The sequence below is a fragment of the Phoca vitulina genome, unplaced genomic scaffold (genome assembly GCF_004348235.1).
Source record: "Phoca vitulina isolate PV1807 unplaced genomic scaffold, GSC_HSeal_1.0 scaffold48, whole genome shotgun sequence".
NCBI classification, from domain to species: Eukaryota; Metazoa; Chordata; class Mammalia; order Carnivora; family Phocidae; genus Phoca; species Phoca vitulina.
The window spans coordinates 2,020,435-2,046,185 of record NW_022589751.1 but is presented as its reverse complement, the minus strand read 5'-3'; the positions used below and the strand labels follow the sequence as shown (position 1 = coordinate 2,046,185).

Sequence of the window (25,751 nt, the reverse complement as noted above, 5' to 3'; positions counted from 1 at the left end):
CCTCAAGGTCACCCAGTTAATTATTGACATAGAAATTCTGCTCCCAAAGAATCATAATTATTTCCCACATCACACATCAGGGATGCATGTCAGGGATAAAGGAGGGTCCGTGTGTGGGGTTGGCCTGAGCTATAGGCATGTCTGGTTGAGTCCAAATCCAGCACAGACTGCAAAGTTTTCCACCTATATGCAGAACTCATTTCAAAAAGCTGCTTCTGCTAGTGATTTAAAGACACATCTTTCTCTCCCACACACAGACCAACATGGACCTGTCACCTCTAGACACCAACTCTCCTAGAGCCAGTGGGCCTGAGGTCCAGGTGTGGCTTCCTCAGAGCTGACCGGGAAGGGCGGGCGTGGGCTGGCCCCTCGGCTCTCTCCTCCCGCCCAGAAATGGTTAACTGCCAGCTCCAGGCTGCCTCCAGCCCAGCCCTAATTGGCCTGATCTCAAGCTGCTGGCCGTGCTGGAGCCTCAGCGGCTCCAGGCCAGGCTGGAGCCGCACAGAGTGGCAGGGGCATTCTTCCAAGGTAATGATTAAGCTAAGCGTCTGGCAAGGGCATAGGCAGCAGAGCCGGGAAGGTGAGCCCTATCCACACCTCAGCCAGGCTGTGGTGGCCAAGACTGGTTTGGAAGGCAGGGCTCCAGGGCACGGGGGCCCAGAGCCGACAGCCACAGCCTCCCCCTGCACACACGGGCATCCAGGAGCATCTCAGGCCGGAGCCTCTGCTGCCTGCCCTACTGGGACTCTGCCCTCAACCCTGGCATCATGAAGCTGCAAATGTTCTGGACTGGTCTGGAATACACCTGCCGGCTCCTGGGCATCACCACGGCTGCAGGTAAGACCCCGCCTCCCAGCTGCAGTCCCCGATGCACTGGGCACAGCAGACAAGGCTGTTCAAGGGGTGGGGGCCAGCCGGCTGGGGACAGATGGACACATCTGGCCACATCTGCCCTCACTTTTCTTCCCGATGCTTCCAGAAACACTGCTCTGCAGGGCAGCGGCAGGTGCAGTGGGATGAGCCTGGGTGAGGGCACCTGGTGCTGAATCTCCCCTTGGCAAGCCACCACCCATGTGACCTTGGGAGCCCTCAGTGTCCTCATCTGGAAAATGAGTAGAGAGGGTCTGCCTTACCTCCTTGAGGGCTGTCATGACGTGGAAGTGAGAGCCGAAGCTGAAGGTATGAAAGACCAGGCAAATGTGAGAATTGGATGCCTCGCTGTTTAGCTACGAAGATGGCCAACAGAGCTCATCATGTTTTACCCAAACCACAGCTCCATTTCAAGGGACGAGAATTCCCAGCACTTGGGACAGGCCGAGCTCTAGCACTGGACGGGGAGGTCCCGGGCTTCCCTTGGCTCACTCCCACCCCATGAACAGAAAGTCCTGTAGAAAACCAGGCCCCCTCCCTGTGATCTGACCGCAAGAACACACCGTGGGTCTGGCGTAGAGGTGGTTCCCTGTGCTGGGCTCCTCTCCCTCACCCGCCTGATCACAGGGCTGCTCGACCCTCAGACAGAGAGAAGCAAAGCAGCCACGATCCTGAGTTCTGCCTGCTCCCTTCCCCAGTGCAGACTCCAACCTTTAGCCCTCCACGCTCTCCACATGGTCAGGGTTGTTGAGCCTGTGTGAGAGATCACAGCTCTCAGCTCTAGGCTCCACTGTCCCTTGGGAACAAGGAAGAGACATACATTGCTCGCCGAGTCCTTCCTTGCCACTGGACAACATCCAGTATGAGTCTTGGCAACTAGGAAATGTCCCCCAGCTTGGACTCCAGCCATGCTGGTTCCAGCCCCCTCCCTGTCATTTGCTGATGTGTGACCTTGGGAGAGCCACCCAGCCCCTCTAGGATGGCACTTTCTGATCGGGACCTGCTGGCCAGATGTTTTGGAGGATCGAAGATGCACAAACTGAGCAAAGCTCAGTGGAACTGAAGGCATAAACCTCTTGGGAGAAGCCCGCATGACCTGTTCAGAGCTCGGTAGGGAGGCTGGCCGGCGGAGTCTTCTAGTTTTAGGTCCTCAGCACAAGAAGTCAGCTGTGGGGGAAGGTCTAATGACACTCCTCCTGTGCAAGATGGAGCACCTGAGCCCAAATAGGGGCAGCGACCTTGCCCAAGGTCACACTGCAGATCAGAGGAACAGCCAGTCTGGAGCCCAGGTGCCTCAACTTTTGAAAAGGCCAGGACTCTGGCCAAGGAACTCCCTGCTTCCCAGAGTAGGAAACCCCACCCAGTGGACACCAGGAAGGGCCTGGAATTGCTCTGCTGAGGGCCCTGAGTAAAGGGGCTGATGGGGGAGCCTGTTCCAGCTTCCACCAGAAGCACCTTGTCACCTACATGTAAGGCAATGACTGCCAAGGCCCACAACTTCCCATCCTGGGGAGAGGAAGGTAAACCTGAATAGGGTTTCTGTGTCTGGGGTCCAAGTCCTGGTCTACCCCTGTTGATCTTGAGCCCACCCTGCTTTCCTCTGGCCCTCAGTTTCCAGATAGGCAAAAGGTACCCTTCTCAGCTATCAGATAACTTGGTGATAGTTCCTGCCGCTACATTCTGCCCAGAGCTGAGGTCTGCCTCCTGTCAGGGAGCTGTTTGAAGAGATATCTATTTTTCTAATAGCTTAGCAAAAGGCAGTTTAAAAGTCTGATTTATCTCAGCCAGTGGAAGGGTCTGCAGCCATACAAGCGCATGCACACGCGTGCAAACACACACACACACACACACGCACACTGTTCCTCTTAACCACAACTCTTATCTCTGTGTGGAGGGCCGCTGTTAATGCTGAAGATGGGCCTTCCGCCTGGTTTTGATATAGGATCCAGGCTAAAAATAGGCTATGAGTTGCCTTTTAATGGCCAGGCTTTCCAGTAATCTTGTTGGAGCTTTCTAGAGTGCTGGGAGCAAGTGGGAAGCTAGAGAGAGGGGCTTCGGTGCTCTTGGGCAAATCTCAAGTTTCTTCCAGCATCACTAAACTCCTGGCCTGTTTCCAGTGTTTAAGATTTGCAAATTCCTTATTCCCTTAAGCCTCTTGTTGTTGAAATATCTGTTGAGAAGTCCGGGCCTCATTTAGAGTAGCATTGCTACTAGAAGGGAAGTAAGACTTGATACAGAGGCTGTTATTTCACAGAAACCCCAAGAGACCTAAGGTAGCCCCTGGTCCTTCTATGAGAAGTGTAGGTTCTCCAGAAGCTAGGAAAAGCATGTGGCCCAAGGTTGCTCAGAGCGTCACCTTCAGAGACCAGGCAGCTGCCAATCCAGCAACCTCTTCCCTGGATCCCCTTCTCCTCTGTAGATGGGATCTGGGACTACTAGAGGTTCTAAGGGTACCAGACCCCAGGAGACTCCACCAGAATGGCAAGGCCCAGTGGCGATGGCCTGGCTGGCTGAGTTCATCTCTTCTTCACCTCCCAGCCACTCTGGATGAAGCTTCATCAGGATGTCCAGTGGTCCCACAGGCCAGTGCTGCCCCACTCCCATGCCCAGCCCCACACCACCAGTGGGCACACCACCAATGGGCACTGACCACCATTGCCACTGCTAAATAGGGGTAGACAGGCCACAAGCAGACAGCACCCAGCTGAAGTGTTTCTAAAATTAGAAAATTCTCTCCCATGAGACATTTTTTTTATGACTTTGAGCCAGTCATAAGTTTTCCAGATCATCACAGAGCTTCTCCCCAACATTTGTCTTACACTTGGTTAGCTTCACTCATTTGCATCACCTCCCTGGCATGGAAGGCTCTGTGTGTGTGTGTGTGTGTGTGTGTGTGTGTGTGTGTGTGCATGCACTGGTGTCCCTCCTGCTGAGATGTGGCTCCAGGAGTCACCCGAAGAAGCAAACACAACTGGGGAACTGCACACAGATTGTGAGCACTCCACACCTTCCCGTACAGATGCCAGACACCTACTGGTCTAAACCTCAAAGCAGGTTCTCACTGTGTCCACATAAAGGCAGGGCCATGACATCCTGAGTTAGAGACTCAGGCCCCAGAGGATGCTCGGCCCTGTGATTTATTGTCACTACAAACCAACCATCGGAAAAGGGAAGCTGGGAAGTGGGTTTTACTGACATGAGAGCACAGACAGGCATCTGTCTCACAGGACTGGTCCCCATCCTTGTTCTTGGAGAGCAGGATTGGCTTCCCTTTGACCTTCCACAATTCTCTTAATCGCTGAGGGAGAATCTCCATGCGCTTCCTCACCACTCCTCAGCCCCAGCCCCAAGTCTGTGGGGAAGAGAATGGAAAGAGCCCACTGGTTCGGCCCTTTGTTGAGACCCCCGCAACTTTCCTCAGAGCAAGGAGGCTCAAGATTGAGGCTTCTCACTGCCAACGCTTGAGGGCTTTCTTCACTCTTCCAGTTCTACCCTGGGGTAACAGCTGATAAGGAACATTATTTGAGTATTTACTGTGAGCCAAGCTCTGTGCTACATGATTTAAATGTAGTATTTCCTTTCACCCTCATAACTACCCGGTGAAGCATCATCATGCTCATCGTCACCGCCACTGTATGTGGGGGGAAACTGAGGCTTGGTGAAACAACTTGCTCAGGGTTCCACAACCAGGAAGCAAAGAGGCAAGATTCTAACTGAGACCTTTCTCTTAATCAGTGTGTCCTCCACCTAAATCAGGCTAAAGGACATGTCTTTCTATGGCTTGGCAACCCCAAGATGGAGGATACAAAACACAGAGAGGGTACCAAAGAGGTTTGTCTGAGGCCATACCATACACAGGCTCAGGCAGTTGGGGTCATGGTGAGGTTGGGCACAGTGACACCAAAGTATAGTAAGCATGACCAAACGCTTCCTAAATCTAAAGACTCTGATATTTGATCCAGATGCTCATTTTCTCTCTCTGAATAATTGCCGTGTAGACTTTGACTGGCACTACCATAACCATCCAGCCAAATCCACTCCTGGACCTCATCAGAGGACAGACAAATCTGCTCCCATTTCCAGAGGGAGCTATCACAGCAGGACCCTCCATTTATGGGTCCGGAGATGCGTAACTGACAACAGTAAGAGAAAGTCCTAATCTTGCTAAAGCCCCATCAGTGTCTATGAGGGCCAAATGCTGATCTTAGACCTATTTTACCAACGAGGAAACTGAAGCTCAGAATGTCCAGGTAGCTTGGCACGGGTCGCACAGCCACTAGACAGCTGGTCTGGTATCGGAGGTCCAGTCTGCCCACTCACAGGGCAGTGATGCAGTGGCGCATCCAGGGGCTGGCAGCATACTGCTCCAAAGAGAAGGGCACCACACAGCCCACAAGGAAATGGGCTGGCATTGAGACAAGGCCATTTTGAATGAGCCCCGTGTGTCAGGCTAATGTGCTCTTTCTCACAAATCAATGATTTTAGATCAACCTGGAATCACTTAGGGGTTTTGTTTTGTTCCAGGTTTTTGACCCATTAACCTCTTCTCTACATAAAGGACAGAGCCACTTTCCCAACAGCTCCACTGCTTGCCAATACTCAGTTCAAAATGGAGATTTGGCTTATAAATATAGCCTTAAGACAAAAGAAGCATTTAAACCCAGATGTTCTCATTACTTTTTAAAGAGTGCTAAAGAGTACAGCAAATGCATAGTTTGACCTTAGCCCTATCAAAGCCTTCAAAAAAAAAAAAAAAAAAGACTAAACTAATGCTTCTGAGACAACCATCTTGGGCCCTCCATGCTAATTTCCATCCTTCTTAAATGTGGATCCCCGTGACCATCTCCTACCATCTAAGGAAGCTTCATGCACTTAAACATGTCCACAAGTGGATTTACTACCCAAGCAAGACCACATTGTTTTCAGATCCTCCAAATGGATGTTGACTGTTTTTCTTTTCTGATCTGATTGTCCTAATGAGTAGATGAAATATCCCTACCTCTGTTCCACACTTTTACCACTGAAAGATCATAGGATTTGGTTCAAACACTTTTTCTTTACTTCCTTATGCTTGTATCTTCCTTAGATTTAGAGCAAGGAATCTGTAACTCCATTTAGGACTCATTTATTCAGCAAATATTTGCTGAGTTCCCACTTTGTGCAATGTAGACACATAGATTAGGATAGTGTGACCCCTCCCTGAGAGAAGCACATGGTCTGACCAAGGAAACAAGCCAAAAATTACACATTCTAGCACGACGCTCTGCAGTGTAGAGTTTGGAGGGGTGAGTTTGTGTCCTCCTCTACTAATTACTAGGTGTGTGACCTTAGGCATGTTACCTAACCACTTTAAACCTCAGTTTTTTTACCTGTGAAATGGGGATAATGAGTGTATCTACCTTCTGGGGTTGTGAGCATTCAACAAAACAATGACTAAAGCAGAAAGCTGCCTGGCACATAGATTCTCAGTCAGTGCTGGTTAATTTTTAGAGGAATGTGTAGAACCCAGGGACTGTATAGCATGAGTGATGGGCTCTTCCTATGAGATGGAAAAAGAAGGAAGACCAGAGGAAAGGAACATGGCAATCTATGACCCTTGAAACTGCAAAGTGAGGAAGGAGTTAGAATGTGAAGTCTTCTACTGAGTAACCTTTGCCTTCACAATTTGAGGTTGGGTCATTAGGATCAGCCCACAGGAAACTGGTTATTTCTATACTACATGTAGTGACCAAATCAGAAGGAAGATGGTAGCCTCAGTTTTTTTATGGGCTGACAATTCTCTTAAAATTGTTCTTAGTTCTGAACAACCATCTGAAGAGGGCTATTATCCAAAAAGGATTGTTCTTATATACAAGTGGCAGATGCTGAGGAGAGAGAGCCTTCCGTAGGCTCCCCCTGAACCTTCCTAGATTACAGAGGCCAGGAGAAGGTCTGATGAAGAAACATGGGTTATGTGGCATGGATGGAGAGTACCCAGAGATGTGGTCATTTTTTCTGGTACCAGGAAAGCTGTCATGCGGAAGGGTGAGCAGATGCATTCTTTTTGAATGTGAGAAAGAATAAGAAGCAAATACCGGGGCACCTGGGTGGCTCAGTCAGTTAAGCGGCTGCCTTCGGCTCAGGTCATGATCCCAGGGTCCTGGGATCGAGCCCCACATCGGGCTCCCAGCTCAGCAGAGAGCCTGCTTCTCCCTTTCCCTCTGCCTGCCGCTCGACCTACTTGTGCTCTCTATCTCTCTGTCAAATAAATAAATAAAAAATATCTTTAAAAAAAAAAGAAGCAAATACCTTGGGCAAATACTTTGACTAAAATTAAGACCTAGAAGAAATCTCCCCTGTAAGTCCTTACAAGAAAGATGCTATTCTGTGTTAGAGGCAATATCCTCAACAGTATCAGTGAACCCTGCAGGGCTATAAATGATATCATCACCAAAAAGTAGCATATCGGCATACCATCTCTGCTACAGAAACTTTCCTGAAGTCTGAAAAGGAAGGGATACTTTTCAACTCATTCTCTAGAACTAGCATTGCTCTAATACCAAGACCAGACGAAAGCAATAAGGAAATTACAGACATATATCCCTCAAAACACAGATGTAAAAGTCCAAAGAATGTTTTAGCAAATCAAAAAAATAAATGTCAAGGGGATAGTATATCATAAACAAGTGAAACATTAAGGTTGCTTTAATATTTGAAAATCAATTAATATAACTGACCTTGTTAATGAACTAAAAAAAAAACTTATATTATTATAAAAATAGGTACAGAGAAGGCATTTGACAAAATTCAACATTATTTCATGACAAAAACTATCATCAAACTGGAAAGAGAAGAAAACTTTCTCAGCCTATAAAGAGCATCTGCTAAAAAACCCTACAGCTACTTACAAGTAAAAGATCAAATGTTCTCCTAAATTAGTAACAAGACAAGGATGTCCACTATCACCATTTCTAGCCAGCATTGTATTAAAGATTCTAACCAGTATAACAAGACAAGAGAAAGAAATAAAATGTATACAGATCAGCAAGGAAGAAGAAAAACTTGTTATTCACAGATGACATGGTCATCTATGGAAAATCTGATGGAATCTACCAGAAAAGCTACTAGAACTAATAAAGGGTTTAGTAAGTTGCAGAAGACAAAATCAATATACAACAAACAATCATATTTCTATATTCTAGCAACAAAAAATTAGAAAATGAAAAAATTTAAATATAATTTATAATAGCATCAAAAATATGAAATACTTGGGGATAAATCTGACCCCAAAACTGTAAATAAAAACCTGTACACTGGAAACTAAAAAAAAAAAAAAAAAATGCTGAGAGGTAGTAAAAAGGCCTAAATAAATGGAGAAATATATCCTGCTCATGGTCAAAAGACTCAACAATATTTAGATGTCAATTCTTCCCAAAACTGCTGTACAGTTTAAATGCAATCCCAGTCAAAATCCCAACAGAGTTTTTTCTAAAACTTGAAATTTAATTTCCATGTGAAATTAAAATTCACATGGAAATGCAAAGGTCCTAATATAACCAAAACAATTTTGTAATCAAAGAGCAAAGGACATTAACACTACCTGATTTTAACACTTATTGTAAGCCTACAGAAACCAAGACGATACAGTATTGACACAAAGAAAGACAAGTAGATTAATGGAACAGAATAGAGTCCAGAAATAGACCTATACATATATAAACAACAGACTTTTAACAAAAGTACAGAGACAATTTAGTGTAGAAAGAATAACTTTCAACAAATGGTACTGAACAATATCCATTTACCAAAAGATGAATGTCTATCTATACCTTGTACCATACACAAAAAAGACTAAAATGGATTATAGACCTAAATGTGAAACCTAAATGATAAAACTTTTATTTTTTTTCTAAAGATTTTATTTATCTATTTGAGAGAAAGAGAGAGAGAGAAAGAGAGAGACACAGAGTTGGGGGAAAGAGCAGAGGGAGAGGGACGAGCAGATTCTGTGCAGAACCTGGAGCCCAACATGGGGCTCAATCCCAAGATCCTGAGATCATGACCTGAGCCTAAATCAAGAGTCGGACACTTAACCAACTGAGCCACCCAGGCACGATCCTAAAACTACAAACAGGTTTATCCTGTTACCTAAAAGTAATGATAACTTTTGTAATGAGTTAGGCAGATATTTCTTATTTACAATATCAAAAGTTCAATCCAATAAAAGAACAAAATGATAAATTGCATGCCATCAAAATTAAAAACTTCACCTTTTGAAATATAATGTTAAGAGAATGAAAAAACAAGTTAACAAAGACATATGATGGCAGATAAGCCCATGAAAAGATGTTCCACATCATCAGTCATGAAGGAAATGCAAATCAAAAGTAAAATGAGATACTACTACATAAAATTAGAATGGCTTAAAATAAAGAGACTCACCATACTGAGTGCTGAATGTTGGCAAGGATGGGGAACTCTCATACACAACTGATGTTGATGTAAAATGGTGCACTCACTTTGGGAACGATTTGGCAGTTTCTTAAAAAATTAAACATATACCTACCACATGATCCAACCATTCCACACCTAGCTATTTATACCCAAGAGAAAAGAAAGCAAACATCCATACAAAAATTGTTCATGAATGTTCATAGCATCTTTATTTGTAATAGCCAGAAGCTAGGGAAAACCCGAATGCCCATCAACAGATGAGTTATAAACTACTGAAGGCATATCCATACTACTTAGCAATAGAAAGGCGTAACTACTGATACGTGCTACCACGTGGATAAACCTCAAAATAATTATACTGAATGAAAGTAGACAGCCAAAAAAGAGCACCTACTGTATGATTCCATTTTTATAAACTTCTAGAAGATTTAAACTAATCTCTAGTGACAGAAAGCGGATCAATGGTTGTCTGGGGGTGGACGGAAGTGTGGGAAGGTAGTATTACAAGGAAACAAGGACCATTCTGCTTTCTGTGTCCCTCATGTTCTGGCAGGTTGGCTCAGGCAGATGTGAATGATAATGGCAGAGGCAGGAGAGAGGAGGCCCTATTCAGGAACCCATTTCATATCTTTGCTTGCATGACACCTGATAACATCCTCTTGCCCAAAGCAAGTCACATTGCTGAGCTCAGATTCAAGGGGTGGGGAAACAGACTTCACTTTAGTGTGGGGGACTGCAAAGTCACATAACAAAAAGTGTAGACACAGACAGGGGCATTATTGCAATCTCCCACAAAGCCTTCTACAAGGCCAATTAAAATAGACCTCCTTGCTGGTCAACTTTGGTCTATAACTCATGTTTAGAGAATCAAGTTTAGAGAATCCAAATTGGTGCACTCTCTTGCCTTCAGGAAATTCTCCCCACACAGGCTTGTGGGAGGTGTGAGGGGTACTGAGGGCCATGCTATACTCTAAAATCTCTTCTACTTGAATATCTAGAATTTTCTACTATAAAATCTTAGCCTTTTCTCACACTGTCTCTGAACCCTGGCTCATATGTATCAGCTGAACACCTCTCAACATATAGGTAAAACTTCCTGCCATGCTTAGACTCTTAGAAATGGTACAAATCTAGCTTTTACCTCTATAACTAGCCATGACCCTTTTAGAACCTAAACCATCCCCAGCCATTGTCATCAGCTGGTACTTCCTTACCTGAGACATCTTTACAGACCCTAAGACCAGTAGGAGACACACCATACTTGAGGCTGAAGAGGACCAATAATTGTAACAGGGTGAGTTATGAGGCTGGGATGTGGCCGCCAGGATAGCCCCTCAGCAGTCAGCACCACGGACAGGCCACATCCCCTGGAGCACATGGGCCCCAAGCCCTTGGCATCCCTAGCAGGTTGCACAGAGGACAGGACACAAGAGATGTTGAAGTGGATGGGGTTTGGGACTATTGATATCCCAGTCAGGCCTGCAGAAGGGACCTAAGACAGGAAAATCAATGAACAACCATCGGTGTGTAGAGAAGAGCTCTTTAGCCACCATAAAAATGTGTATTAATGGAAGGAAAGGATGAGAATAAACCCTCTCTTCCCCCTTGAGAGTGTTTGCCTCTCTCAGGCAGGAACAACCTTCCTCTCCTGATAATTCTATTAGCCATCATCTACATTTGCACAACCCTCGATAATTTACTAAGACTGAATGTTCACAGCCATTTATGCATGCTTTTATTATCCCCATTTTCCGGAAGAGGAAGCAGACGAGAGAGTGATGATTTGCTTGAGGAACCAGCACTCGGCTTTCCTGATCGAGCCTCACGTTCTCTCTGCTACAGCACAGCACTCTCGCAGTTTCCACCCACACTCTGAGACCAAAGCTTCAGGACGCCCAGGAGGATGCAGAGAAGGTGGTGCGCCACGGGGTCTCAGTCCAGCACCTCTGGCCCTGCTAACCTGAACTAGAACAAGCCACTCAGGAAGGCTACTCAGAAGAAAGCCCTGGCCCCTGGGAGAAGAAAATGCTGTGCTTCAGCCCAGACAGGGGGACAGAGACTAGAGGGAAGGGGACAAGGTGAGGAGTCCAGGCTTGTCCACAAATGCTTGTGGAGGAAGGGCTGACTCTAACCGGCACCAAGTAAGCAGCCCCCCGGGGCGCTGTGCAGGAGCGGTGAGACAGAAGGGTGGGCGGACTGCACCGGGGTGGGCTCCTAACGTGGTTCTGTGGGCCTGGGTCGAGGAGTAACAGGACCCTGAGGGACAGATAACAGGGAGGGACGGAAGGAGTCGACGGGCCGCTTCATGGTGGTATAAAAGTACTTACATTGCAGCTCTGCCCGGCACCCCTCCCCCCTGCAGCACAAAAACCAACACAGCTGGGAATCAAGGCTGTCCTTGGGGACAATTTTCTTCTTACGGAGAATTGATTATAATGAAGCCCTGATTCTGGGGACATGTCTGACATTCATTTCCACCGTCAAACTGTGAGCTCCTCTGTCTCCATGCCCAGCTCTGGGAAAAGGCCTCAGGGTCATTTGTGCGAGTGAATTGTTGATACCGGTTGCCCATGGCCCTGCGAGGGCGGAGTATCAGAGCTACCAGCCAGGCTAGCTGGTACGGAGGAAGGAGGACCAGAAGGACAGACCAGATTCCACGAGTAGTTTAGAGGCTCCCAAACACTGGGCCAAGAACATCTCCAGATGCCAGGGCGGGAGGCACTCATTCTCGTGATCACAAAGGGGCCAATGCTACCCACTGCATGGCCCTGGGAGTGAACGCCTCCTTACATGGAGGTTCAGCGCCTCTTTAAATTTGGGGTGTCCCTCTCTAAATTTAGGGTGAGCACCTTCTTGAGCTTAGAGTGAGCACCTCTTAAATTTTGTGCCCAGGTGCCCTGCTCACCTCTCCCTCGTCCAGTCTCTGCCAGATGCCATAACTTCTCTGTGTCTTATAGACAGCCCTGCCTAACTCTGGAAACCTGGCAGAGTTCCTAGGGCCAATTCCACAAAGCCTATTCTCATCCATGGGGTCGACAGGAGGCCTCTGAGAGAGCAGGTGGTCTATCTGTGTAGTCCTGGGGAGGCAGACATGCAGGAGACAAGATGACCAAACCTCTTCTCACATACCAGTCCCATTTTTCACCTAACACTCCTCCTTCCAATTTAAGGCCACACATTATGCTCATTTCCTGGCTTCTGAAATACCCCAGTTCTGGAAACTAGTCCCCTGGAAAAACATTTAGGAAACTCCAGACCGTCAGTCAAACCATCTTGGAGTCCTGTATCTCTGTCATGTGGAACTCTGGTGCCTTCCAAAGTCAGCTTGTTCCCCCCACAGTTCAGTGAGAACAGCAGGCTAGGAGCTTCCATGGCAGTGGCCATGGAACTTACTCTCCTCCCTAGCACTTATCTCCCCAGAGGTCTCCTGAGCTTCTGAACATCACACCAGTTGCCATGACTCTGCGGTTGTCTGGGGTGAGTACTGGATGCAGTTCACAAAATTCTCCTGCATTAGAGGGTCTCAATTTTTGCTTTCCTCACTTTTTCCACTGGGAATCTTTGTGAAATGAATCTGTAGAGGGAGCTGCTTTAGATGAGGCAGAGCCTCACCGATCCTGCATGAAATCCTAAGATAGGATACTGCCAATAGGATTCTACAGCCCAAAAGAAGTCCCCAGACACCACCCCAGTCCTAGGAGACTGCATCTCCCAGACTGTGCCTGAATTTAAGCAGGGGGGGAGGTGCTGCAGGACCTAGGAGCCCCCTAGTTGGCTTTCTGACAACCAAGCTGGCGACCAGTGAGAAGGGCCAGAGGCCCAAGGGGCTTTGGGGGCACGCTCCCTGCTGAGAGTCAGAATATAGACCAGACCAGACACAGGAACTTCTGGGCCAAAAGTCTCAGGTAGTTAAGAGGATAGGATAAGCTGCTTTTCCAATTATCTGTGGCCTCATAATAAAACCACTCCAAACTTTAGTGACCTAAGGCTACATCAATTTTATTATGCTTGAAATGTTGTGGCTCAGGAATTCAGGCAGAGAACAGTAGAGACGGCTCATCTCAGCTGCATGAGGGCTGAAATCTCAGGTGGGGTGGCTGCCATGGCTCTTTGCTTCTGACTGTTGGTTTAGCTCATCCGTTCTTCTCCGCTTCGTACCTGCTGGGGCTGGGATGTCATCTAGAAGCTTCCTCACTGACACGTCTATGCCTGATGGAGAGGGCTGAGCCAGCGGGGCGCTGACCATGAATCTCTCTTTCTCTCTCTTTGTCTTTCTCTTTCTCTAGCATTCTCTCTACATGGCTCACTTGGGCTTTCCTCACACATGGTGGTCTCAGGAGCATCAGACTTCTTACAAGGGGGGTGGCTACCCCCAGAACAAGCATTTGAAGAGGGCTGGGTGGAAGGTTTTTGTGAATCAGCAGTGTAAGTCTGTATCTTTCTACTGGGCAAGCAGGTCACTAAGGCTAGCCCACATTCAAGGGGAGGGGAATTAGACTCCACCTCTTGATGAAAGGAGTTGCAAAGAGTTGGTGGGCAGCTTCCATCAAGTGCAGCCTACTGTAACAAAGAAACCCCAAATTGCATTGCTATAATTAGGGCCATCTCTCTCACCTAACAGTGTTAAGTACATGGGAGTCAATTCCCATTTTCTGCCAGAGAGCCCAGCAATTAGCTTACCAGGTCTGGTCTCTGGGAGTGTTGCTGCCCCAGGGATCAGCAGGAATATCTTCACAAGGAGACCATTCCTGGCTCACTTACCTTAGTCATGCAACTGGTGTGATGTTCAGAAGCCCAGGAGACCTCTGGGGAGATAAGTGCTAGGGAGGAGAGTAAGTTCTCGAAGAAGCAGGTCTAATGCCCAGGTACTTGTCTGCACCCAGACTGTGGGGATGGGATTTTCCCCCAGCACCACAGGGCACAGCTTTCTCAGTGGACTTGGCTCCCTCGGAGGGGTAGGGGGAAGTTGCAAGGTGCAAAAAGACTGGAGGGTGCGGGCCCAGGAAGCCACACTTGTCACTGCCCCAGGGCAGAACCTGTGACCTTACCCGGGTTCAGGAACTGCACAGAGAAGCCCACAGAACCACGGCCGCAGCAGCCCCAGACTCTCATTCGTGCTGCTCCATGCTCCCAGCCTCCCCTTGCCTTCCTTGTCTGTGGAGCTGTCCTCGGTTCCTGGACAGAATGGAGCTGCACTCAGCCTGCAGGCAGGGTGCTGGGACCTCTTCCCACCCTCCACAGCTCTTCACTTCCGGGGTGCACGACCGTCGGCCCAAGCTCCAGCGCATAGTTCCTTCGCAGAGCCTTGCTTTGCCCAGGCCCGGCACACGGGATGTGCCATAAACGAGGGTGCAGGCTCATCGCTGGGGACTTTGGCCCTGGCCTACCAGAACTCTGGGGTTGCTGGGCGGAACTGCCCTGGGCAAGGAGATTGGGCTGTGATGACTTCTGACATTCAGAAGAGAACTCTGCTCAGCCTGAGGGCCCCTCGCCAGAGGCCTCGGGTGAGGGGCGGATGGACAGTCACCACACTCACCCGCAGCTTAGGCACCAGGCAGGTCCCTGAGCGAGTGAGATGGTCGTTTCCTGATTCTTCCTGTGGCAGACATTACAAAAATCCATTCTCAGCTGGTCCACTGCCCATTGCAACAAGGGTCTCATCCATGTGACACCCCTCCATACACATAAACCCCCAGGAAATGTCCTCCCCACCAGCACCATTCCCACCAGAGTCCTTCCTCTGTTTCCTGGGGCTCCCGGAAGTCAGTCCTGCTTCTGGCTTCCCTCTGCCCTTTCCCACCAGAATGCTGTGGGCAAGGTGCTGCACCACCAGGGGCCTGGCTGGGATGTTTCCATAAATAACATGCGGTGGATGATTCCCACCTTTAGGGATGCGGTGCAGACTACACAAGATGCGGGGGGTGGGGGGACGGGGCAGGGGGCTAGTGCAGCGTGCGGCACGTGCCGGGACTTCCTTGAGAGGCAGCTGGGCTGGCACACCCAGGGGGCTTCCAAACCCAGACGCCTTCTGGTCCCACGCTTCCGCCTTCCACTACCCTGAAAAAAAAAAAAAAAAAACAGTCTGCAATGGCAAGGCAGGCCCTTCTCTGTGCCTGGGGAGCCTCCTCGTCGGAGCCCTCAGGCAGAACCAACCCTCCCCTCCTGAGCTCCTGTGCCTACTAGCACCCTCGTATTAAGCAGGTGAGCAAGGTCACCTGGGCACACCTTCAGGAGCCACGACCAGAACTCTGCTTCAGGCCAGGCCAACGAAGGAACCAGTGGCTACCAGTGTGCTGGGAGATGGGGAGGCCTGGAGCACCCGGAGCATGGTCGCCACCTCCTATCTGCCGCTTTAACTCAGCCAAATATCACCAAAGCCTCTTACCCTGTAGCCCGAGGTCAGGTCGCTCTCTACATGCCAGTCTGAACTTGTCACTCAGCCTCCCCAAAACACTCAAGGCCCTTCCTGCCCATCCTGTGGAGGCTGATATTTCAAGACCCACTCTCAGGCCTCTGCCCACAAGGATGGCCCAGCACCCCCTTCTGTGCTAAGTGCTTACCCATGGTTACCAAGGGAAGAACACACAAAATGGGGATTCCAACCCAGCTCTCTCTCTTCTCTGCTGTTTCATCGATTTGTTTTTTTAACTGCAAACCAGGGCTGCCACTACAGCATTCCGAGAATGCCCCTTTGACTATAGACCTTTTGTTTCCATCAAAAAGCATCAGAATAACTCTCCACATGCCAAACAAATCAGGGAAAAGGTCTGGGTTCCCGAGACCCTTTCCTGCCACCTGCTGGTCACTCACCGCAAGGCCATGCAAATCTCCAAAGACTGCCCACGGGAACGTGAGCAAGGGACTGAGCACCTCTGAGGTGCTCGGCATCAGTCAGCTGATTGAATCCCTATAACCATTATGTGCAAGAGGGATAAGGAGGAATCTGAGGCTCAGAGAGACTGAGTGACTCAGCTATTAACTGGCAGGTGTGAGACTGAAATGCTGGAATGACCTAGGTTGGCAGGTTGGTTTTGCCTATGTTCTCTGTGCCTCAGTTTGCCCTCTGTAAAATGAGGATAACATAATACTTTCACCTAGGACTGTTGTGATGATTTAAAAAGTTAATAGATGCTAAGTGCTGAGAACAGGACAGGATACAGAGTGAAAACTAAATAGGTGAGCATTTGCCTAAATAATACTAGCACCCTTGTATTAAACAGGGTGGAGACAGCCATGGCAATGAGGGTCTCATCCATGTGACACCCCCCATATGCATGAACCCCCCAGGAAATGTCCTCCCCACCAGCACCATTCCCACCAGAGTGGAGATAGCCAGGAGCCAGTAAGTCTGGAAAGCTGGGTCCAAGACAATATTCACCCTGGACAAACGGAAGGTCAGGTGCTTGAGCACAAATACCAACTGTGAAGAACGGGTAAGAAGGAGGATGAAGCCGATCAGCTTCTTGTGTCAGAGCAAACCCTCAGGGGCTTAACCAGCACTGGGTCCAAAGCAAGGAGCCAGGATTGTGTGATACAGCCACCAAACAAGCAAGTGAAAACGGGGTCACAGAAACAGCTAGAACAGTGATCTGGGCAAGGGAACAGGGGTTGGGGAGGTCCCACCCACGGCCAAGCACTGAACCCAGACACACGGCACATACGGGTATGGCCTGCAGGACAGTGAGGGCCCTTGAAGCCATGACATGTGGAGGACAGCTGTGGAGCAGAGGGGCTGGTGACCTGTGAGCATGAGCTCTCTGTGGGGGCATGAGGCGTGGCGGCACGACCAATGTGGGCAGAGAAGGAAAGGCATCTGTGCTCTGGGGACTGGAGTAAAAGACCTCTGGGGTTCTGCCTGAAACCTCTCTGGTTTCCAGAGACCAATCCAGAAGGCTCCCTGCTCTCTTGCATTTTCCCAGCCACCAATCCCTGTGCCACTTGGAGAAGAGCCTATCCTAGCTCTCAGTCCCCAGGGAGAAGGCTCACTCCGAAGCCAGAGAACCTTCCACAGGGCCGCCATGTGGCTGGAGCACCTGGGCCCACTCTCCCCTCTCCTCTTCCCCTCTTAGTGTTGATCGGCGTGGGCACTGAGACCTTCCTCCAGGGGCAGTTCAAAAGCCTGGCTTTCTATCTGCTGTGAGTATGTGCGCATGTACCCTTCCCTGCCTACATGTTCTGCTTTGGCTCACCCCGAGTCTGTCAGACTAACACAGAGCAGCCCCCACCCCTTTCCCATGCTAACTCCATCACATCCCTCAGGTGGAAGAAGTAGAGGGGGCTTCTAGGATATTCTCTGGTTTGGGTAGGGCTTTGGTCAGATCACCCCATAAATCAATTATCCTTCCATCCATCCACCTACACACCCATCCTCCCATCCATCCATCCATTCATCCGTCTGTCTGTCTGTCCACCCATCCAGCCCGCCAGCCAGCCAGCTACCATCCAGCCAGCCAGCCATCTATCCACCCATCTATCTTTTCAATCATCTCTTTGTTCAGCAAACATGAACTGAGCTCTTGTTTTAGAGAGAGAGGAATCAGCTCCAAACACTATGTATTTGAGCCCTTCTACATGCCAAGCACAGAAAAACGATTTATTTACATTGTGTCCTTTAACTCTGACAGCACCGGAGAAGGGCATACTGTCCTAGTTTTTCAGATTAGAAGATTCAGAGGGAGTGAGCAGCTTAGCCCAACAAACTCACAAGCAGCAGGGCCCAGACTCAGGCCTGGGTCCGTCTAGTTCCCTAGCCTCTGTCCTCTCTTCCCTGCCAACTGCCTCACAAATGCCTGCCGACGGGAAGGACACTGCTGTGCAGTGGTGGCCTGATGAAGGAGGACAGCCTGGGGTCCCAGTTGGCTCTGACAACAGGCTTCTCAGCAGCCCCATCCTGAGGGACATAGGGCACCTGTGCTTTGTCCCGTGGGGTCACCAAGCCGCCTCCTCCCCGTCCACATCCACCCTCATCCCTGCCTCGATGCCCAGGGCAGCATCGAGGATTTGCTAGGTGGACCACACCCACCGTCTCCCAACCATCCTCCACCCGTCCAGCCCATTGCCACTCTGCCACGAAATTAGCCACCTAGAAACACAGGGCTGTTCCGGAACCTTCAGCCACTGCCACAGCCTCCAGACCCTATTCCTCTGCCATCTCCTGGTCTCCATTTTATTTCTTGTCACCCAACTTACACCTCAGGAGCTTCTGACTCTTTCTCAAACTCACCTACATCACCTCAACTCCAAGCCCTTGCTCATCCCGTTGAGCACCCAGGGTGACTTACCATCTACCTGGACATTCCCAAAGCCCGATATTCCTTCCTGGCATTCTGCTCTGGGAAACTTGCCCCGAGCCTGGGGCCCCCTCTGCCTGGAAGTGACTTCTCTTCGCTCTGAACTTGCTCCATGTCTTACTGAGCCTGTCCCCGGCCGCCGCGCCGGCCGCCGCGCCCTGTCTCCCTGGAATCCAGAAGCCAGCCTGGCCTTCCTCCTCTCCTCCTCTCCCTACCAAGCTTACCCACAAACCTCACTTCAAGTAAGAGGTAGGTGTGATTGTCCTCCTGTAACAGGTCAGGTCCATAGCCAGTTAATGCAAACCGCGTTCTGCCCAGAACCCTGCCCCTTCCTGACTGCTCTGTCCCTCTCCCCAGGGGAAAGCAGGCCCCTCTGGTCACTTGGTCGTCCAGTCTAGAAGACATGATTTCCAGCCTCACGTCCCCCCAGCCCTCACTGTGAGCTGGTTTATGTTCTCCCTGTGCACTGCTCCACAGCCGTCTGGGATGGGAGCCCCTGATTGCCCGCCCATCCCTCCTGCACTCATCCCCACTCATTCCTCAAAGGCCATCGCAACGCCTCCCTCCTCCCCGTCTGCCGCCCTCCCTCACACACACGTGGTCTCCCCTGCAGATCAAAGACTCCTGCCTCCTTGTACCCACACTCAGGACGTTGGTCGATTGTAGCACACCCCTGTGTCACTGTCACTCCCTCCCCTGTGTCCCCGAGACCCGGCAGGGGCCGAGGCTCAGAGCAGGCTCCCATAGGCACTGAGCTATCGTGGGCTTTCTCCTTGTTCTTCTCCACTTCTCTGTGCAGCAGCTTCCTCCCCATCTTTCTCCTTCCCGCAGGGCCCCTCGCGGCCTTCCTCACGCTCGCCCACAGACAGCAGCCACACCATTGGCTGAAGGGTCTGCATGGCTGGTGTGGCACCCTGGGCAGAGGCTTGGTTTGTGGGATCCTGCTACCAGATCCAAGCTCTGGGCTTGGATTTGCTGCCCCACCTGAGTGACCAGACTTTCCTGGCCTCAAGAGGCACAGCCTCCACAGCACCAGATGGGACACCTGGCGAGTCACTCTACTGCCCAAGCCTCAGTTTCCTCCTTGTCCCCCATCCCAGGATCTAGAAAAAGGCAATGGCCCTTGTTTTACAAAGCACACATGCTGGTGTGCTTGTTAGGAACCTAGGCTCTGGAGTCTAAGGGCTGGGTTCAAATCTTGTGCCTGTAATTACTGTCAGTTTACAGATGAGGACGCTGATGCACAGGAAGGTCAAGCCCCTTGCCTATAGGCACACAGCTGATCAGTAGCAGGGGCAATGCCCAGGTCCCTGAGGAAACTGTGGCCCCAAGCCACCTTCTCCTGTGAGGTAGTATCTCCTTTCACTCGTTCATTCACTCCAGTGGTGTCCATGGAGCACTTAACAATAAGCCATTCCCAGAGTGTGCCTGGGCTGCAGGGAAGAATTAGGGAGGGAACTGACGAAGGGAGTTCACAGACTAGTAGCTGAGGGACCACAGTAAAACGGGGAGAAGCAAGAGGTCACCAGACAGACAAAAGGAGGAAAGAGGAGTCCTTCCAAGAGGGGCTAGCTTGTGCAAAGGCCCTGTAGCTTCCTGTGTAGACAGAGGACTAGGGATGTTCATGTAAGGCTTTAAAGGCGTGCTAAGAAATTTCAATTTTATAGGCCAGTAGGACCCTCCAATAAGATATATAAGTTCCATTCCTGAAGATTCTGATATATAAAGTCTGAGGCTGGCCCAGGAATTTGTGATTTCACATCTTTCCCAGAAGATTCTGGTTGGAAGTTCCCTGGACCACACTTGGAACATGAGGAGCTTTTGAAGCAATGTGGATTGGGAAGACCACGGTCATATTCAGGTGTCAGAAGGAGCCTCAGGGCAGCCAGTGGGGATGGAGTGGAGGAACAGGAAAGGGAGAAGGGACGGCGGGGAGTTAGGGAGGCGGAAAAGGGGAGTCAAGTGCAGGGGTCAAGGGGACAGTGCCCAAACTCAGGTCATATAGGTGAGGCCAGAGACTGGACAGTGGGCAAAGAGGGAGAAGGAAAGGAGTCTGGAACAGATCCAGCCTTCAGGTTCGTACAACCAAGCAGCGCATGTCATGCTAGTGACAGTAGGAAGAATGACGGGCCTGCCAGTGGCCACACAGGGGCCGGGGTCAAGGCAGCCTCTCACCCATCTCTGGGCCCGGGCTCGCACCCCTCCACTGAGGCCCAACCGAGCATAGGCCCTGGCACGGAGGCAGCTCCTGGCAGATGCTGGCTGGGGGGCAGCATTAGGCCAGGGAACTCCTGGTCAGTCTGTTGGCTGTATGGCCAGGAGCCCCGGATGCTGTGGGAAAACAGGCTCTGGGAGAGCGAAGGGCAGATCAGATGTCTCCAGACCTCCCTTCCCTGTCTCCACCACAGGTTTATAGGAAGTGTCATCTCCGTGTGTGAAGGGGCCTACTTTGTGGCTCAGCTGCTGGCCGCCTGCTTCCAGTAAGTAGCCTCCAGAGCAGCCCTTCCACCACCTCCTAGCCCCAGACACCCCCAGATTCCTCCACCCGTGAAGCCACAGCCCACGTGATGGCCTGCTCCCAAAGCAGCTGTGGACGGGTTCCCTCCCCACCATGCAGCCAGCCCCTGCCCGGACATGGGCTCAGGTCCCCAGGGCTCAGTGGTCCCCTTTCTCTGCTCCCAACCAGGGGAGTGGAGGGAAGCATTCACGCAGGGTCCGTTCCCACCCAGAAGCCCCTGCAGAGTCCATCCCCACCTCCAAGAATAGCCCGTAGCTGCACCTGCCATCCAAGGCACCCATGGAGAGGTGAGGACCCTGCGGAGTAAGCAGAGCTAGATTTGAGAACTGGTTCTTTTTCCTGCTAGGACCCAGGCACAAGTCAGGGGCTGCAAGGATCTCGGGAAGCCACATGGCCATGGAGGCCCATACTTGCTGTCCAGCAGTGCTCAGTTCATAGAAGCTGTCATCAGTGTGGCCAACGGCTGTCCCTGGACCACAGCTCTCAGAACCTCAACAGTTGCATCTCTAGGTAGTCAGAGAAAGAGCCAGGCCTCATATTCAGCTGTCCCAGTACCTTGCAAGGCCATCAGCCCTGAGGCAACAGGCTTCCTCCTTTCTGATGAATGGCACTGTCAAGGGATCTTTGCAACTTCTCTGGGACGGGGAGGGAGGAGCCCTGAATCCAAAGGGGCATTTCACCCCCCTCTCTGGACTCCTTCCTCTCCCAGCCAGGGTCTGGTCACAAAACAATGTCCACCAGAGGGCACCAGTGAGCCATGGCCATGATGTGCGGGAGGAGGGCCGTGCTTGCGACCAGCGCGCGTCATCCTCCAGCCCCCTCCACTGCCCCCAAACTAGCCTGGACAGAGCCCTGCTCCAGACCAACTCACAGGATGAAGGAGATGGACCTAAACGGAAGCCCTTTCCTCCTTTGAAACCCGGAGGCAACACCGCTGAGGAAACCTGCTGGGCATCAGGCCTCTGCCAGGCCCATGTGTGGTCCCTGCGGGCCAGTTTAAAAAGAAGCCCCTCTGGGCTGATGCCATCTTATGCCTAGGTGAGGCTCTGTGAGCAAGGTGGAGCTGGACTCCAGCCTGTTCACTCAGGTGGCCAGGCGGCTTGTGCAGTGCGCAGTCTACACAGCTGTCCCAGCCAGCTGTTTCCCATACTGCATGCCTTCTCCACTCCACTGGGAACCTCCCAATGGGCCCCTGAGTCTCCTATTCTCCTTCCCCCTGACTTTGCTGAATCCTGGTATCATTTAGCTCCCTTCACCCCTGACAGAAAGACAGGGCAAGGCAGCCTTTCAGAAAAATTATAGGCCCTGTGGAAGGACTCAGGCAAGACCCCGGACTGTGGAACCCATGGTAAGGACTCCAGCCCCTGGGGAGAGTTCAGCCAGAGGCGACTAAAGAGAAATGGGCACAGCAGGACCCCATCCCAGCCTCACACTTTCTGGGCCTTTCTGGGCTGTTCCCCGCTGGCTGCTAATCCTGGACTCCCTCCCGCCAGGTGTCGACCAGAGTCCCTGGCCTCCAGAGCAAGGGAGAAAGCCCGTTGGCTGGGCTGCTTCCAGAAGTTCCTGGCGTACATGCTGCTGTCTGTGGCCTGCTTTCTCCACCCTGTCCTGGTCTGGCACGTGACCATCCCAGGTAGGAGCTCCGGGAGTTAGTGGAGGCAGGGAGCCCCCACCACAGGCTCCTGGGCTCTGAGCAGGAGGGGCTGAATCCCCCCACACAGGCCTCAGTAACACGGGCTCCAGGGCCCCCCATGGCCCCACTGACTTCCCTGGCCTAGATCACAGGATGAGGAAGGGGCAGGCATCCTTCACGCTGATCAAGTAGCAGGAATGTCCCTTCATGTAGGTCCAGAGGCTGCACCCACAAACGGAGACCCTTCCTCCAATGCCTATGTGTGTTCAGAGCCTTCAGAGGGTGTGAGATGGTCACTTCTCTGTGCAAACCCTTCCATGTCTCCCCAGTGCCTACCCATTCAGGTCCAAACTCCTCAGCCTGGTTTTGGAAGGCATGCCGTGATGGGACCCTCAAAGCCTCATCATCTTCCCCTCCACCTCATAGACCGTGCTAGTCAGCTAGAAGCCAGGACTCAGTGCTCCCACCCCTGGGTTTTGTCCACGACCTCCTCTGCTAGTAGCCTTCTCTTCCCCGCTGCCTAGCTGTGAAAACCATGTCCCTCCTCGTGACCCGCCCAAAATGCCGGGAAGCTGACTGCTCAGGGAGACAAAACTGAAAGGCAGAGCCTCCTCTTCCTTCCTGTGGTTTCTTTTAGTGTACCTGTCACAGCATCTCAAGGCCACTCTGCACGGCCCTTGTTGGACACCAGAGGATTCGGCATTGCCGAGGCCAGGGCAAGCCACCACCGCCCACTCCTTGGAGAGCGAGAGACGCCCAGAGGCTTCCTCTGGATAGGGCAGGTCTCCTGGCAGGAGACCCCAGAGCAGCAATCTCAGCCTGAGACAGAGGGACCTCTGGCCTGGAGACTGGGGGAAGAGGGGGCACCCAAGAGGGGGACCCATGCTAGGCCAGCCCCACCCAGTAGGATTTACACTTTCCTCCATGTTTCCTGGGGAGGCTGAGGAAGGAGCATCTCCCCACTTCTGGGAATGGAAGGAAGCCCAGTTCAGCAGTTGGAGCCCAGTATCCAAAATAGGGTGCAGGCCCCACTGCAGGCATTGCAGGTCCAGCCCAACATGTGGTCTTAACACAGAAGCCAAGCATGGCGGTGAGAGGCCAGGCAGGTGGCTCCAGGGTCAGCTGTCAACAGGCAGGGGGCCTCAGGCACAAGGCTCCCTGGCTAACAATCAGGGTGAGGGCCAGCACGGCACTGGCCCCGCTGACATCCCTTAGCCAGACACCAGGCCTTCCCCTGAATCAGAAGTGGCTGTGATGCGCAGGCTGGAGCCCAGAGGGCCTGAGCCTGCCACGGTGGCCCCTTTGGAACAGTGAGCTTGGACAGGGCTCTGTCCGGCTCCTCCCCAGCACACGTCCAGCATCCTGACCTCCCGCATCCCCTTCCAGGCTCCATGCTCATCATCACCGGCCTGGCCTACTTCCTGCTGAGCAAACGGAAGAAGAGCAAAGCCGACCCGGAGGTGCTGGCTCCCCCTGAGCGGTACACGCCCTCCAGCAGCGCCGTGAGCACCACCGGCTCTGGGGACACCGAGCAGACCTACACCTTCCACGGGGCCTTCAAGGAGGGCACTGGCTCCCTCTTCATCCACATGAAGAGCATCCTGAAGGGGACCAAGAAGCCCAATGCCCTCCAGTGCCCAGACACCCTGACAGAGCTGACTCTGGAGCCAGCCGACTCGCTGGTCAAGAAGAAGCAGGTGCACTTTGAAGACAGTATGGTCAGAATCATCCCGTCTCTCACTGAAGACCTGGATGATGGGGACAGTGAGCCAGAGGAGACCACGTCTGACACCACTCCCATCATCCCTTCCCCACAAGCCCCTATCTTCCTGTCTTCTCTCACGGACGTCAACCTATTCTGAGTTGCTCATTCCAGCCTGGGGGACACTCAGCAAGGGGTCTGCAGAGATTGATGGCCCTGCCTGGAGTTTCCTGATACCTGAGGGCCCCCCAGGGAGCTTGGGGTCTTCACAGGTTAGGGCTTCAAGGGGTGACCAGACATCCCCATGGTAGCTAGGCTTCTGGAACCATCGAGTGGCATGGCAGATCCTGCAGAGGCCTGGAGGAAGGCACAAACGAAGCTCGTGCTGCCTCAAGCCAACAGAGGTGCCTCCTTCCTGGACACGGAGTGGGGAAATCCTTGTGCTTTCCCCGGAAGAGACCATCAGTCCCACTTCACGTAAGGCTGCTTCGGCCCTGGAAGCCAACGGGCTTCTCTTGTTCCTGACACGAGGGCCCAGCACTCAGCAAGGACTCCTCGGCCATCCCGTCTTTGATGCAACAACCTGGCTCTCAACAATCCCAAGGATGTGTTGGCTACTTGAGCAGCTCCAAGGCAGGTGTTGAAGGTAGCCCTAGATCCCAACCCCCAGGCGAGATGGCTCCCGATGTAGAGGGAAGGCAAGGCTGCCAGGCCTCAGGATGGGAGCAGCGGGACCTGTGGGCAGCATTCTCTGCATGCTCTGGGGCTGGGCAACAGGGGGTGCAGAGCCCTTCAGGAAACAATGCCGCTCTGTGCTCACTGCAGGGAAAGCCAGGCTCATTCCAGAAGCATCGCTGAGGACTCCCCGCACCCCCACCACATGAACTTGCCCGCGATTCCAAGCAGATGATGTAAACCAAAAGATCTTGGACGGCGACAAGGATTCAGCAGCGCGTGCCCCAGCACAGCACCCAGCCCCTACAGTGTGTGGGGGACCAGGGAGGCTATGCTCCCCAGACACATGGCACAGAGAGGCGGCCCTGCCATGCTCAGGGGCCTGGTGGCAGAATAGGTGATAAATATACATTTGTTTTAAATGTAAGGGAGGGAAGAGGTGGGATAGAGGGGGGATAGGAGGAAAGTGGGCAGGCCGGCTAGCTCTCTGCCACTGGGCTAGGGAAGTGACAGTTAACCTAGAATGAACAAAGAAATTTCAATCAGATATTCCTTCAAAGATCTGCAAAATGGTATTTTTTTCTAAAAAGTGTCCTTTAGTCTATGGGATTGTCGCAAGAAGAGCAGACA

The 25,751-nt window shown here is 51.5% G+C and overlaps 1 protein-coding gene across 1 annotated transcript; it reads left to right on the top strand.

Moving 5' to 3' along the window:
* Window positions 1-767: 767 nt before the first annotated feature.
* TMEM72 (transmembrane protein 72) lies at window positions 768-24,606 on the top strand. Its single transcript, XM_032432421.1, has 5 exons — window positions 768-837; window positions 17,373-17,439; window positions 21,002-21,073; window positions 22,605-22,744; window positions 24,131-24,606. The coding sequence occupies exons 1-5, from the start codon at window positions 768-770 to the stop codon at window positions 24,604-24,606; spliced, it is 825 nt and encodes a 274-aa protein (XP_032288312.1).
* The last annotated feature ends 1,145 nt before the right edge of the window (window positions 24,607-25,751 follow it).